This window comes from Macrosteles quadrilineatus, unplaced genomic scaffold (genome assembly GCF_028750875.1).
Source record: "Macrosteles quadrilineatus isolate MER2022 unplaced genomic scaffold, UCM_ALF_1.0 Scaffold_3__2_contigs__length_128488019, whole genome shotgun sequence".
NCBI lineage: Eukaryota > Metazoa > Arthropoda > Insecta > Hemiptera > Cicadellidae > Macrosteles > Macrosteles quadrilineatus.
In genome coordinates, this window is record NW_026542596.1 from 20,855,114 (window position 1) to 20,870,371 (window position 15,258).

Genomic DNA, 15,258 nt, shown 5'->3' on the forward strand with positions numbered 1-15,258 from the left:
CCTAATATTCGCCAGAATTCAGTTACTTACATCAGCGCCTGGTGACAAATTTAACATGGGAATGGAGTTTTGAGTTCTATGAATAGTCAAAACTTCTAAATTTTGCACCAATTCCAATAGGTCAGTTATTAGACATCGTCCAAGTTTTAGTTTATTGATCTGTCACATCAGCGATAACTATCAGCTATCGGTCAGCTGTTCCGACATCTGACTCTGCGTTATTTGGATATTAGTGCACAGAATATTTGTTAACTTTTGCAACAATGACAGCACTAATGTTTGCCAATATAAAGAATGATATCCGAATATATTTCTAGCACCTGAAATATCTCACAAACTGGTTTTATCATTATTAACCTCAAATTACTAGTACTTCCCTTAACACTTGATTAGTTTGATGTCACTTTCATACATTATCTTTCGTTCAGCACAATTTTACTTCATCGTTTATTGCTATATTGGGATGAGATTTAAAAAAGATGTATTCAAACTCAAATACGCAAAATGAGTGTGAAATATACTGTATATTTCTTATAGATTAAGGCCAGCAATTTATTTAGCCATACATTGATCATTGGCGTATTATTTAACAAATTAATAATCAATGTAATCGTAGACATTAAGATTTTTTGTTGCCAGTTGTTGATTTACTAACGTTAGCTAGAACTAGTAATGTTTCCCAAGTATAATGGTTTGCACCGAACATTTGCTAATATCAATAATAAGTACACCTTACTCACACCTTACTTACAGTTTACTTAAATGTCACGGTTTTCGACCTAGAGTAAACTTCATACTCTACTTACATAAACTGTTATTCATTATAGAATTCGGACATCAGCTCCACACGATAAAAATTACTTCAATATTCACATTGGCATTAAAACAAGTGTAGACCTGGTATAAAGATTTACAGATTGACTGACAATCGTGAAGAATAAAGAATAAAGATGGGCAAAAAGTGACAGACGGTTGCAGCAGGTTCGAAACCGGTTTCGGCATTTTATCTGAATGCTGTAAATTGACTAGCCTGACCGCAGCGGCACAGACATACATAGTTACTTGCGGTAGACTAGTGTCGGCATTAGACCGCATCTACCGCCATTATAATTCTCCATGTAGTAGGCCTATTGGAGTATTTGGAATAGATTCCATGTCACAGCGATCATTATAAATTAGTGTATAATAAATAAATTTGGATTATATATAATTTTTAGTTGGTTAGTTTCAAACTGATTGTAGGACTCAATAGTAATCTGTAAGTGCATTGTAGCATTGAACCTGTATTTGGTACGTTTCAAACGCTTTCACTACACCTTTTGTAAAAAAAAATACCTGTTCAAAAGATCATGGGCGAAGCAATGTCTATATTATTTTTTGTGATTTTGTTCTATAGCTAAATGCATAAAATAGTAAAGAATAAAAATAGTTTTACTAAAATGTGTTCATTTAGATCCAGAAAAGTATTGCACTTTGCTTGGGAGTCTGCAATCCAAATATGTAACAATTTTGAATATAGGCAAATACAGTTTTGTTAACTAAAAGCAGCTGAAAAAGCCCCTCAAAGAGAAATCTCAATACTGTATCCTCAGTTTTTTTTACCGTTTTTTGAATTATACAATGTAAATCAGAGCGTTCATTCTAGGAAATTTAATCCTACTTTTAAATGTAATTAATAATCCATTAAACTGTCTTTTGAAGAGTTGTAGTGAAATAACATCATCAATAATAAATGAATAAACATGAGCATTGAAACAATTTTATACAGGGTGTTCAAAAAAGGTGGGGACATAATTTACCTACTGATTCCTTGAGTAAATATAAAGATAAAATGAAGAATACGACTTTTTAAGTTGTAAAATGTGGTAGAATAAGGTTAAGCTACTGAGGTTTGCCTCATTTTTATTGGAATAGAAAATTATTTTCAAGCCAATATGTAAATTTAAGGACAACCCCTAAGATGCATTACCTCCTTAAAATAATTGTTTTTAAGAACATTTTCATTTTTATTTTCTCACAGGACCTCGGCTGGAGGAGTCCCGGCCACCCAGAGGGTCTCTGTCGTTCTGTGAGAAGCTGAAGGACCTCACACGGCCGGAGATGATGAGGCCGTTGAGACTCGTAGTCCTTTACTTCTTCTTCTACCACTGTGGAGCACTGACAGGGCTTAGGCCGTACATGGTCATCACTTTCAAACGGTTCGAACTCACTGTCGACCCCTACTGGCTCACTGTAAGTACAGGTTTCGTGTTATCTTTTGTTGAAGGACATATCTAGTGAAATCGTAAAATTGTATTTAACACACTTATATCACATAATTAAGCTATGTATCGTGTTTGAACTATGAAAGCCATTTAATTCTGAATAATATGTAGAGCCAATCTATATAGACTATCTTGAACTTTCAGAACGTTTTTGTACAAAATGCAACTGTTAGAAATCTGTTGTAATCTGTAACATTTGATCCCTTCACTTTACACAGTATTAAATATGATGTATGAAATATGCCATAAAATGTTGATGATTGTTTTGGTTTTTAAGTTTTAAAAGTTTAAGCTTAAAACGTAGTCCACAACTTGAATGATGTGCATGACATGTAAATAAAATGAAAAGATGTGTATCATGAAACAATACCGAGTGGCGCACACAACTGAGACGTTTGGACGTTGGTGCTGAACTAGCCTATTCCTCACCAAGGGGCGGGGAAGACCCTTGATCGAAGCTGCTCAAGTAGAATAGTTGATCAGCTAATTGACCGAGTTCGATCAAGTTTTGACTAACTTCTTCAGTGAACATCAACTAAAAATTTGATCAAAAATTTTTCTTGATAAAATCGCACCAAATTATCAAACGTGATCTAGATTATCAAAACTTGTCAAATATTTTCATAGGGGCATTGAAATGAGCATGAAATAAACAAATACTGGGAAATCTGTTATATTTGAATATCTCCAATATTTTGAATATCTCCAATGAAAAACTTCAAACAACTCCTTTAAACATCATCGATCTTCTTACAATTTGCATGTTCGGTTTAACAACTATTCTTGAGAGCCCAATAATTTACGCCAAGTACGAAAATTCTGAAAAGCATCTCATAATTCCAACTCTTCTTTTCAGGTTGCCTCAGCGCTGTTGCAGATCACCGGTGCCATCATCTGCATGTTGACCATCCACCGGGCGGGCAAGCGGCTGATATCCCTCATCTCCATGTTCATGTGTGCCACCTCGGTGTTGTCACTGGGGGGCTACGCCCTCGCCGCTCGCAACGGCTTCCACCAGCCCCTCATACCCCTCGGGCTGTTTGCAGCTCTCTTCTTCTTCACCAACATCGGCATCGCCGCCGTCCCTTGGGCACTTATATCCGAGGTGTTCCCTACGAGGTAAAGATTTATTCAGTATATTATAATTTATTGTTACGGGGTAGAGAGGCATGTTTGCTGGAATGGATAGACTTAGTTATAAAACAACTCTCAACCACCGCTATTCGTAAATACTAAAGTTACACTTGAATGCTATTTAAATATATATATATATATATGTGTGTATATATATATATGTATATATATATATATTAAAGATATATGTCAAAGAGTACTGGTTCCTTATGCCCGTATTTAAGCCTATGTTACTCGGGGAGAGGGAGGGGATGTCCCTTTTCCAACCTAAGGTTGGCAACACTAGTCGAGCCCCTCCGCGTTGTACATCGCAGAAGGTTAAATGAGGACAATGATATGGACTTTGCACGAAAGTGACAATTACATGAGCTCCACAAAGCCTTAGGGCTGCTGAAAGATTAGGTTTAAGTCTTACTTATGGCTCTTTTTCCTCTACGAAATAAGTAGTAATTTACATAATTTAAATAACACGTAAATATCAATCAAGTAGTTACTTGAACGTTGAATAATACAGGGTGATCAACTCAAGGAGGCCACCGTTTTGATATGGGAAACGATAACAATTAGAGACAAATTTAAATGGAGGACATTCCTTTATTTTTTGTGGCAGTTAAAAATAAGAATTTAGTTTTTCGAAATTAAGCCTCCATTTTCCAATATGGCAGCCAACTTTGAAATTTCTTGTGTATATTTTATCATGTCATTTAAGTTGTTCATCCTGTATACATCGAATCACAATCAGCAATAATAGTTTACGTGAACTATACTGTAATTTATTTCAAACTGTAAATATGTATAGTAACAACCTAGCTAACACTAAACCAGTTGTATTTGTATACTTAACAATTAATCTATAAACTCCCTAGCCACATTGAGTGATTGATTAACACGTTTCCCACTGGTTTGCATTGCGTAGTTATACATTATTAGCAGTTGTTAATGGGTCTTGGGATTTGAACCATAATCCAACACCGAGTTGTATTTACACTTCATTAAAACAACGAGTTAAATTGACTGTTAAATAATACAGCACTTATAAAGTCAAAATTGATTTGAAGGGCGAAACTATTCTAAATGAAACGTTTAAGGAAAATAATTCAGAAATGTGCCGTTTTATTAGAATGATGCTATGAGAAATTTGAATTGACCAAATAAACCATTTTTAACCACACAAAGTAATCGGGGAAAAAATAGTTAAAAACCATGATGATATATTCCAATATTTAAAGTAATTTACTTATCATACTCTAACAATTGTTTTTTGTTTTAATATTAGTAAAATTCTCTTTAAGGAAAATTTAATATCAAATATCATATTATTGATTACTAGCATCAAACTTCTACATTTTTCATTACATTTTTTTACATCACAACTTTTGCATTGTTGTTGTCTAAAAAGTAAATAGGTTAATCAAAACATATTTTTCTGTAAATCTTTAAACTCAATAAACTTCTCAATAAACTTCAAAATGCTCAATATGGAGCTTCTGTTACAATTTAGATATACTTAAATTAGACGAAACACTCAGACATAAACGCAAGAGAAATTCCACAACTGCCTTCAATAGTACTATGCTGCTTGCCCAGCCTGAATGTTATGTGCAGAGTGTCGTTCTCTTATTGAAGGCACCAAGCAATGTCTTCAAACCTACCAAGTCAGAGGCCAAGCTGTAATCATTTGATGCTCACGTCTGAAATACTGTACCTGCTTTAAAGGGAATTTCAAAATTTCCTAACAATCTTAGTTGAATATATTCCTACGTAACCTATATAATTTAATTATTTTATTTCAATTGAGCAATTGATTTCGCTCTTTCTATAGTTTACATATTAAAAGCACCATTATGTGTAAAACAGTTATATGATATATACAATATATAATACGTGAATATAAGCCGTTTTTGTTCACACAACTCCTTCCCTATTTGTGGACCAATTCCAACGTTTAAGGTGTCAAAAGATTCGTCTCAATATGTAGTTTTGCAATAAGGTTTTAAAAGTCCTACCCTTAAGGGTGTGAGACCCTCTCAAAAGTCGGGTTTTCCAACGAATACTAGAAAAATACCGTTATGGATCACAAACATAAACAAATGACGTTTTTGGCCCGAAAATAAACATGATTTAGCAATGCTTAAATGGAACTGTCAAAACATATGTTAATGCTATTAGTATAGGATTTGGGCCAACAACGTCATTTGTTTATGTTTATGATCCATACCGGAGTTTCCCCCATAAGAAATACATATAACAAATTTAATATCAAAAACACAGCTGTTTATAAAAAGAAACTCATTAGCTTTTTGGGAGTCAATATTAATGTTTGTAATATTCAGTAGGTTAATCCACCAGGTATTCAGTAGGTATACCTATGACTATCTATCTAATAGTCAATGTTAATACCAAGTTAAACAGTTAATCAGTTTTGTTGGAAGAACAGAAAATGTCTCAAGTTCAAAGAAGAAATATTGAAAACGGGAGGATGAGACGATTAATAATAAATATCTTATGCGTATGAGAAAAGTAGAAAAAGAGATACCTGGTCTAACAAATACCCATCCAGATACACATTCACTTGGTGAGATGAATAATAATTGCCAGTTCGGCTATGCAACTTACTTTGGAAGTAAAAAAAAATATACGAAGCACATCGTGTTGTCACGGTGGTAAAGTAAACTTGATTAATGTCAGATCGAATAAATGCATGCAAGAAATGTTTACTTCTGACACTGACAGATCGAGATATTTCAAAACATTTAGTAGAAACTATAATAATGTCTTGGCTACGATAAGTTCAAGTAGTTAGATTATACCAAATTTTGGCGGACCTTATGTTTTTATTGTAAACGTTTGTATTACTCGCTCTACTTCAATTGAGAAAAGCGCAAGTGGATTTTTTACTTCTAGGTTATGTTTCCAGTTCCTCGGACAAACTTATACACAGTTTTTTGACTGAATTCACCAACACAATCCTGACATTTCAAGTCAAAAATAGGAAGTTTCAAACACTCATTTGCTATTGAAAGTTTTAGTGGCAATATTAGATCAAACATAAGTGAAGGAATTAGTGTTTATGTATTTAACGATCGAGTAGTTACGGTCAAGTTTATTTTTATGATTCAGGAGAGGCAAATAATATACGCTGTTCAAAGAGAGAAAATGAAAATTATATCCAAATATTATAGCTACAAGAGTTATCCAACCTATTTCGACAAATAAATCCATACTTTCTAAACTTTGGGACAGGTATTATGGCTGTCCAGTTGGTAACCCAGAGTTTGTGGATAGAAATGGAGTAAATAAAATGGTTTATATCACCCTACTTTTCAGGATTCTCTACGGGGAAAATTCGTTGGTTTAGGGGGATGTCTCAAATCAAAGAAATAAAATGACCCAACTTAAATTACTTAACACAGTAAGGCAACAGTTTTCTTCAATTCTCAATACTGGAAAAACTTTGTTGCAACATGTTAACTCGAATTGAAGCAGAGCGTTTAGCATTCATTAGAAGTTATCAGTTAAAACTGAGATAAAAAATAATGTATGTGAACCTTGACGACGCGACGCAAATAGAGATATTTAAAATTAGTTTCTAACAAGTTTTCAAACAACTCTAAGATGTAACTAGAATTACTCGAATTTAAGCATAACGTTTTCCTCAGCGTTATGCTTCATATCATGGAGATCATTGAGCCTCACGGGTTCTCTACTTATGTTTGATTATTTGTACATGTTTCATTTCTATTTCGTACTGTTACGAAGTAAAATATTATTTTTGTGAAATATATAGGTCAACAATTGTGTGTAGAATCTTAAAATACTGTGTACAAACCATTTTCTGGACAAACTGTGTTTGGTTGTTCCTTCCATCAGTAAAATCATCCAATAGTTTACAATCTGTGCATCTTTTGTGACTGTTAACTAACTCAGATTCTACTTGAGATAGCCAATTTGAATCTAATGTATGTCTTAATAATGTAATTTACTTTATAAAACCTCAATGGTATGACCCCATGACCTTAATACGTCATGTATTGACTCATGTACTAAAACTACTTTAGACTATGTCCTCAGCCACGTGATGATTTCATGTCAACATCTGCTCAGATCGGTATTACAGTGTCTAATATATATCGCACTTATGCTCGATTTCGACCATTGTGCAGGGGTCGAGGTGTGGGTGGAGGCGTATCTTCAGCCGCCTACTACATCATGTACTTCCTGGTGACCAAGACGTTCGTCAACATAGAAGACCTCCTAGGGCTTCACGGAGTGTTCTTCCTTTACGGAGGTCTGGGAGTCACTGGACTCTTCTTCATCTACTGTTGTCTTCCAGAGACGGAGGGGAAGAACTTGGAGGAGATTGAAAAGTTCTTCCAGAGCAAGAAGACTGACAGAGTAGTTCCTATTAATTAGTGCAATACGTGAAAAACATTGTGTTTTGAATGACACGACTAGCCATGTACATTTTCCTTAGTCCTGAGATGTATTTTAAATTGTAGGCTATGATTTGGATTAATTTTATGTAAGTTCAACGATATCTTTGCTTCAGAGGTGGATTCAGAGGCAGATTTTGTGGTGGGAAGTCGGTAAATCCAATGGGATCCAGTGGTTCCTTCAGTATTTTTTACTAAAAAAACTTAATGTTGACAAGATTCTACATTGAAGTTGACTACAATCAATAGACCCTTATTTTTGTATGGTGTATTTTGTCCGCCATCGATTTGAGAAGGGTTACCATTTCTACTTTTGAAACATCCTATAGTTTTCTTACAATTTTTGCTGTAAACAGTGTCAACGGCAAACTTTATTGAGTTAATATTTTATCACTTCAAGCAAATATGAAAACACAGTTTAAAATAAACATTTAAAGTGATCTTCTACCTTGATTCACACTGTTCAGGTACATAGGAAAAATGGCACGTTTTGGCTAGTTTTCTGACATCGTCAGTCATGACATTCGGTATTTATTTCCATTTTGTCAGCTTTATTGTACTTTTTAGGTGTTTTACTCCAAAAACTTAAATGTGGATAGTTAAGAATCCTAGTCACTTTTTAGCGGATCAACCTTTTATGGTGAAACTGAAAACACTTTTTTATCAGCCTACTCTTCTTTATAATAGTTTCAAGCTTTGGTTTTATACCTTTCAGTTGTTCTCTTTTCTGTCAATCTAAATTTATATTTTTATTCAGCATATAAAATCTATTATTAAATATAAAAAGTATAAACTAAAATATTTTTTCAATACTTTTCTGTTATTTAAAGTTGTATCTAAAAGTTAAAAGATCTTATGATTATGTTAAAAATTAATAACGTAATAATTATGTTTAAATTCTAGATCAAGTTAAGCGATTGAAACTTGGCGAACTACTTCAATCGTTTCCTACTTTATCAAATGCGTTATTTTGCATGTTGAGACAGATTTTAATTTTAAGAAAAAAAGACCTTAAAATGTCTTAAGTGTCTATTTTTGCAAATAAAATGTATAGTTAAAATAAAATGAAAACGATTATTCTCGTAAGACACTATCATTTGAGTATTCAATCCAAATGTTAGGTAATACAAATTTTAATATATTAAATATATTTATATATACATTTTAGGTTAGGCGTTTCTTCTGTAAGGTATTTCTGTTAAATTGTTTTCTAGTGAATGTTTTATGTTTAAGTTGACCTTTCTAATGTTTAGAATGTTTTCTTCGTTTTTTAAAAGGGGTTACTACGCTCAATGACCTTAGGTGTGTACAAATAACTCCCTTTAGTGAAACAGTATTAGCTTGACAATTTTCAAGTTTTCTACAATGTGTTCCACCCTTTAAGCACTGCCACCTGGCACACTAAATACCTGATCAAAATGGTTTATGAGTCATGTCGATTATGGTTTAATATTTCTTCCCATCTAGAAATAGCATAGTTTCTAAATCCCATAGGTCATATTTATTTTGTGTGTATACTTATTTTATGTGAGTAAAAAGACAGTAAGTTATGTTATCGATCTTAAGTTCTAAAGTAGACATTCTACTTTTTTTTAACCATCCGCAGTGAATTGTCATCTCTGAGAGAATGGTTTAACTATACTCTCGTCATTAGTTTTATTATTTGGTTACAATAGCTAATTTTCACGGGACATTCTACGGTTTTCAATCAGCTGTTCTTTCATTGTTACATAATTAAAGAGTTTTCGGAAGCTCAATTTTGATATGAGCGTTTTAGCTGACAACAGCTTTGACATACTGTAATATGGAATTTCTACATCGCTATAGTTTATAAGTAATCAAAGCCAAAACAAACTATCATGGTTACATGAGTCAGCAAAAATAAATTTGTGTTGTTAAAGATATTTGTAAAATATCCTGTTCATGTTGATTTCGTTGTTGGTTATTTTTACGTTAGAAATATTATATAATATTATAACTTATAATTTTTTAACATAGTTTTTTGTGTATTTTATGGATTATTCTGATAACAGCATTTTATAAGACAAGCAATATATGATAGAAATTTAAATTATATTTAAATTGTATAAGAATAAATTGTACATAAGACAACCGTATTTACCCTTCAAACTGTGGTTTTAGATCTATATGTTCGCATCCTGGGGATAACTAGCTATTTCCCTTCTGTTCAGCTTGTATGCACAACTGATATGTAAAGTTACTTCTCCTCTACATACACTGTTACAATTGGTTTGTTATGGTTTACCTCTTGTCGTTATCCATCAGAGTTAAGGTGCTTTTCATTTTATAGGCTACCATTTTACTGTTGAATGCTTTATGTATGATCTGTTAGCTGTATATTTGTCGAATTGTTCTTAGTGTTATGACAATCGTTCCTTAGGTGTAATCATATTTAAGCCATGTTTTGTACATTTTGTGTATATTTATCGTAAACCTATTAAAATATTATGAATTGATTTTCTATATCTGTATATAACTTTAAAATTCCCTACTCCTTAATACATTTTTTTATTAAATCTCTCTCGACATTGTTACTATTAAGTGTCACTTTTTGGGGCTACTAAATGTTTTTTTTTATGTTTGGTGAACTTTAACTCTTAATTAAATTTTGTACAATAAAATAAATCGCCTAAGAGTTTAATGCGACATCATGATACATTTTAAGTAGGCTATGGTTCTTCTCGTTATTGTCTTATAATAATAAATTTTTAACTTTCTCAATATATTATGCACGATATGGTTTTTTCCTTCACGTATTATTTTTGAACTTATATTTTTAAAATTGTATTGTTAATCACTAGTTCAAGATTATAAATTTAGAGGGAAAAAATCTCAGGGTTTCCTGCATAGAAGAAGTAAAAATAGTTAAATTCAGTCTCTGGAGAAGCAAGGTGCTTTAGTCTGAACTTCTAGATCCGGAACTTAGGTCTTAACACTTCAGCATACATTGTTGGTTCTGAACATAACTGTATTGTCGTGACATGCTGATTAGTGATTAGGTAACCTTGAAACAGCACGTATACATTGTGTACAGTGTGTCGTTCGTTTGCAAAGAAATTGCAACAGCTAGTTGTACTTGATGTTAATAGATTTTCGTTGTATAAAATATCTGGTTTTACAATACCTTTTACGCCGAAACATGTAACACACGTTGACGAAAGTTACTTTTGGAACTGATAAAGGTATTGTAAAACCAGATATTTTATATATATTACAGTTCCGGGGCTACAACAATGAATTTTAAAGATTTTCGTTGGTGAATGAAATTGAACACTCTAACCACTCAACCTAGTTGCCGCCTAATCAGAAAAACTAGAAAATATACAGTACAGTGTAGATGAACACAAGTTGGCGTAACCTACTTGTTTGAAAATAAAACACTAGGTTTTTATCATTATACCTGCAGAAGACTGACAAGACTATTTCAAGACTATCCATGACTACAATACTAGACAAGTGTTTTTGTGAGTGTGTGTGTGGGTGTGTGCGTGTGTGTGTGTGTGGGGGGGGGGGGTGAAGGGGAGTAATTTAGGTTAGGGGTTGGAGGGAGGTCAATCTAATAGCTATCTATGGTCCAATGCCATTTGTCATAATTTCGCTAGTAATTATTAGTTTCTTTATGCTAACTATATTTTCAAAGTCTCTTATTTCTAGCTTTTTACAACATAACTATCCGTTAAATAAATTAATATTTATATCACAACACCAACAGAATGTAACATTGTAACATGTAACATGTAATGTACATTCACTAGTAAGACAACAAATAAAAACTCTCACTATAATTAGTTTAACATAACCCGAATTTAAATTACAACAGCAGTTTCATCAATTTTTGTATATAGAAAATCACAAACAAACAACCTTGATAATATTTGACTTTTAAACTACTTTTTACTCTGTAGCTTAATCTCCTACTTTCCCATGAAGGATACAAGCTTAAACTGTCTTTTACAGGTGCCTAGCCTTAGGCAATTTAAATTACGAACTAAAGATACCAAACAGATGTGAGTGTACTGCTGTCAAATGAACTACGGGTTACAACCGTCTATGGTTACAATATTATACAGTGTGTCAATTTCATAGCAAAGTACCATTGCTAACTCTAGTTGTATTTATAGCTCAGTGCCTATCACTAATAATATTTTATCTATAATCATTTGACCATAAGACATATTTATAAGAGTTTTTCATAATTGGGAAATACTGAGATTATCCCTTGGTGATAGAGAACGGTAGCTAGCCTGACTTATAGAGTAAGACACCAAGGTAAGCGTTTGCAGGGAGTGCCTTGACATTGGCGAGACCCGGCAGAGATTTATATAGTAGTACAACTAAGCTTTGCCAAGGTTACCCCCTTTTGGCTCAGGAGACCGAGCTTGGCTTATTGAAAATAGATGCTTTAATCATTTAACTTCTCACCAGTTTTGAAGTCGGACTTTTTCGTAGTCTCTTAAAACTGTTTACTGTTAGGTATGTAATAGTATATTTCGTACCTAGGGCCGAAAATGAGGTTTTGCCGGCTCGAGATAGTTTTTAAGTTCGAGACGAAGTCGAGAACTTAAATCGATCGAGAGCTGCAAAACCATTTCGGTCCGTGGTACGAACGCTATTTTTCACCACACTATACCCTATTACCACCATTCACCACTATAATAATGCACAATGATAGTCAACAAAACTACAACTTTAAGGTTATGTGAAGAAATAATTCGAGGAATCAGCAAAAATTAAAATAAATAGTTGCTAGGCAACGGTGACAATAACACAATTCTATTGCAATGCTGTGGATTTTGATTGTGTATTTAAAATGCATTCATGTTTTAGTAAGTAAGCGGACAGCTGATTTTGCGGCCCCGGCCTGTAAAAACCTGCTCAGTCCCCAAATTACGATGACAGCTGGCATGGCCAGCAAAACGTAACTTTCAGCCACCAATTAACGTATGTAATACAGCCAAAAACATCATAGTGTGGTGAAAAACCTTTTGCATACATATTTCTATAAACCATGTGTTATACAATAATTCATTAATGTAAAATAATGTTATGTTTTTGTAGTTTTTTCATGTAACTCATTCTGCCTACTGCGTTGGACTACTGTCTGTGCCGTGATCTGAAATCAATATGGCACAGTAATATAGGCAAGCTAGTGGTGATTAATAATATTTATTACACCAATAGCCTTTTGTTGTTTTTCGTCCTGTCACAAGCCAACCATGTTTGATGGATTGTCAGAATAGGTCTGTCCCCTTGATATTCTAATAAAATAAATCTATATACTTAAACGATAAGGGTGACATTTTTTTAGCAATACAATAACACGTTTTAAATCAGGTTAGATTAATATTGTTTTGTAAATCTGTTTTATTTTTACAAGACTGTGGAAGAAACAAAGTGAAGCAGGAAACGTGGTGGATATAGTTCAAATTTGCCACATTTTCAAAATGCATTGTTCATATAGTTTGATCAAATATTTGTTTTGCTATAAGGTTTTATATTTTTATTTGTAATGAAAATAAAATATTGTCTGCCCTGCAGTGACGAAAGTTACTTCAATAATGAAATCTTTATACATAATAGGTACCCCATAATAAGTACACATTATAGGCAATCGGTAGAAAATCAATTTCAGATTACTAGTAAGCACTCTACTAATAATGTGATGGATTAGTTTCCGTTAATCATCTAGTTGCTCGTTCAATACAACAATGGAATTAATAAAGTTTATAGTGGTGGTTTAGTTTGTATATTCAAACAAAAATTGACCTAGGGAACACTGCTCAAACTTAGATGGTCCCAAAATGAATATTTTCATTATTTAAGGAATTTATTAACGAAATTACCATTGATAATGTAATCACTTTAAAGCCTTCGCACGTAGTAGTAAATCACTGATTATCTCGAGTAATTTGCATTTTTGCAGGTATTACGATGTTTTTTTATGTTTGCCATATCAGTTTCAAGAACTTGACTTATATTAGATTTACCTTTGTTGTTCATGTCTGAGTTCGGGCGTAGTGAAACTGCCCCGACGTTTAGGGTACTTTTGAAACGATGAAACTGCCCCGTTCATTAAAAAGGATTAGCAAGGGTCGCCTCGCAAGACTAAAAATGCTGAAACTGCTCCGAGCACCCGGCCAGGTAGTCGCTACAGGACTGGGGAAAAAAGGGACTTATTTTTGTCCCTGTGTCTTGTCAGTGACTGCAGTCTTCTGAGTTCTTCTGCAGTTAACTGCCGTCGACTGCTTTTCCTACCAAGCCACAATTGTTTCTGTACAAATACCTAACCCAACCTAAACTAAACTAACCTAACCTAACCTTAAAAAAGCTAGAAATTCCTGATACTGGTGGTAGTTATTAAAATACTGCAGTCACTGATAGAATGCAGGGACAACAATAATTCCCTCATTTTTGTTTCCTTACCAATACGTAACCTAAAATAAGCTAGTAATTCCTGATATTAGTGGTAGTTATTAAAATACTGCAGTCACTGATAGAATGCAGGGACAACAATAATTCCCTCATTTTTGTTTCCTTACCAATACGTAACCTAAAATAAGCTAGTAATTCCTGATATTAGTGGTAGTTATTATAATACTGTAGTCAGTCAGGGACAACAAAAATTCCCCTTTTCCCAGACCCGTAGCGGTTACCTGGCCGGGCGCTCGGGGCAATTTCAGCATTTCTGGTATTGCGAGGTGACCCTTCTTGATGCTCTGTAATGAGCGGGGCGGTTTCATCGTTTAAAACATGCCTAAAATATCGGGGCAGCTTCATCGTCCCCCTGAGTTCTTGTAGGTAAGGAAGTTAAGTAAGGTAAGTCTCAATGCATATCGTCAGCTTGTGTGGACTTCAGGGGCTTTCTTGTAAACTCGTCCTCTAATCACTTAATGAAGTGTAATAGTAGTTTACGCAACGATTGCGTTAAGTTAGACTCGTAGAAGTTTTTAAGGCACTCGCCAAGGCTCGTGCCTTAAATTTTCTGCTCATGTCGTGAAGACTATTAACGCGAGTTGCGTACACTACTTTACCTACGACAGTTTTTTAATTACTAACAATCTGGTTTTATTTATTAACAATCACTACTCATAACTTCTTAGAGAGGTTATGTTTTTGTTTACTGTCAGTGCCACTGAAAGTGATGCAAGGACTTATTGTATAATCAGCTGATTTCATGTAATTACGTGTTTGTATAACTTCGTTAAATAATGAGTTACCTTTTTCAGGGAATAGGTTCTGCTAGCAGCATTCTTACCATAAATATTGTATCAGGTACAATTAGGGAAATATTGCATTTTTTTTTTTTTACAACTGAATGATTATAGTGAAAGAGCTAATTTACAGTTAGATCTCAGCATCGAATATTATAGAATATTATAAGCAGTTTGTGCTCTCATTTCTATCTC

The 15,258-nt window shown here is 33.6% G+C and overlaps 1 protein-coding gene across 1 annotated transcript in view; it reads left to right on the plus strand.

Moving 5' to 3' along the window:
* Positions 1-10,315, plus strand: part of LOC128988989 (facilitated trehalose transporter Tret1-like) — a 38,995-nt gene extending 28,680 nt beyond the window's left edge. The window contains exons 7-9 of the mRNA XM_054410828.1: positions 2,021-2,232; positions 3,121-3,383; positions 7,562-10,315. Of these exons, the coding sequence (XP_054266803.1) occupies positions 2,021-2,232; positions 3,121-3,383; positions 7,562-7,811 (725 nt within the window). The 3' untranslated portion in view covers positions 7,812-10,315. The remainder of the gene's footprint in view (positions 1-2,020; positions 2,233-3,120; positions 3,384-7,561) is intronic.
* Positions 10,316-15,258: the final 4,943 nt, after the last annotated feature.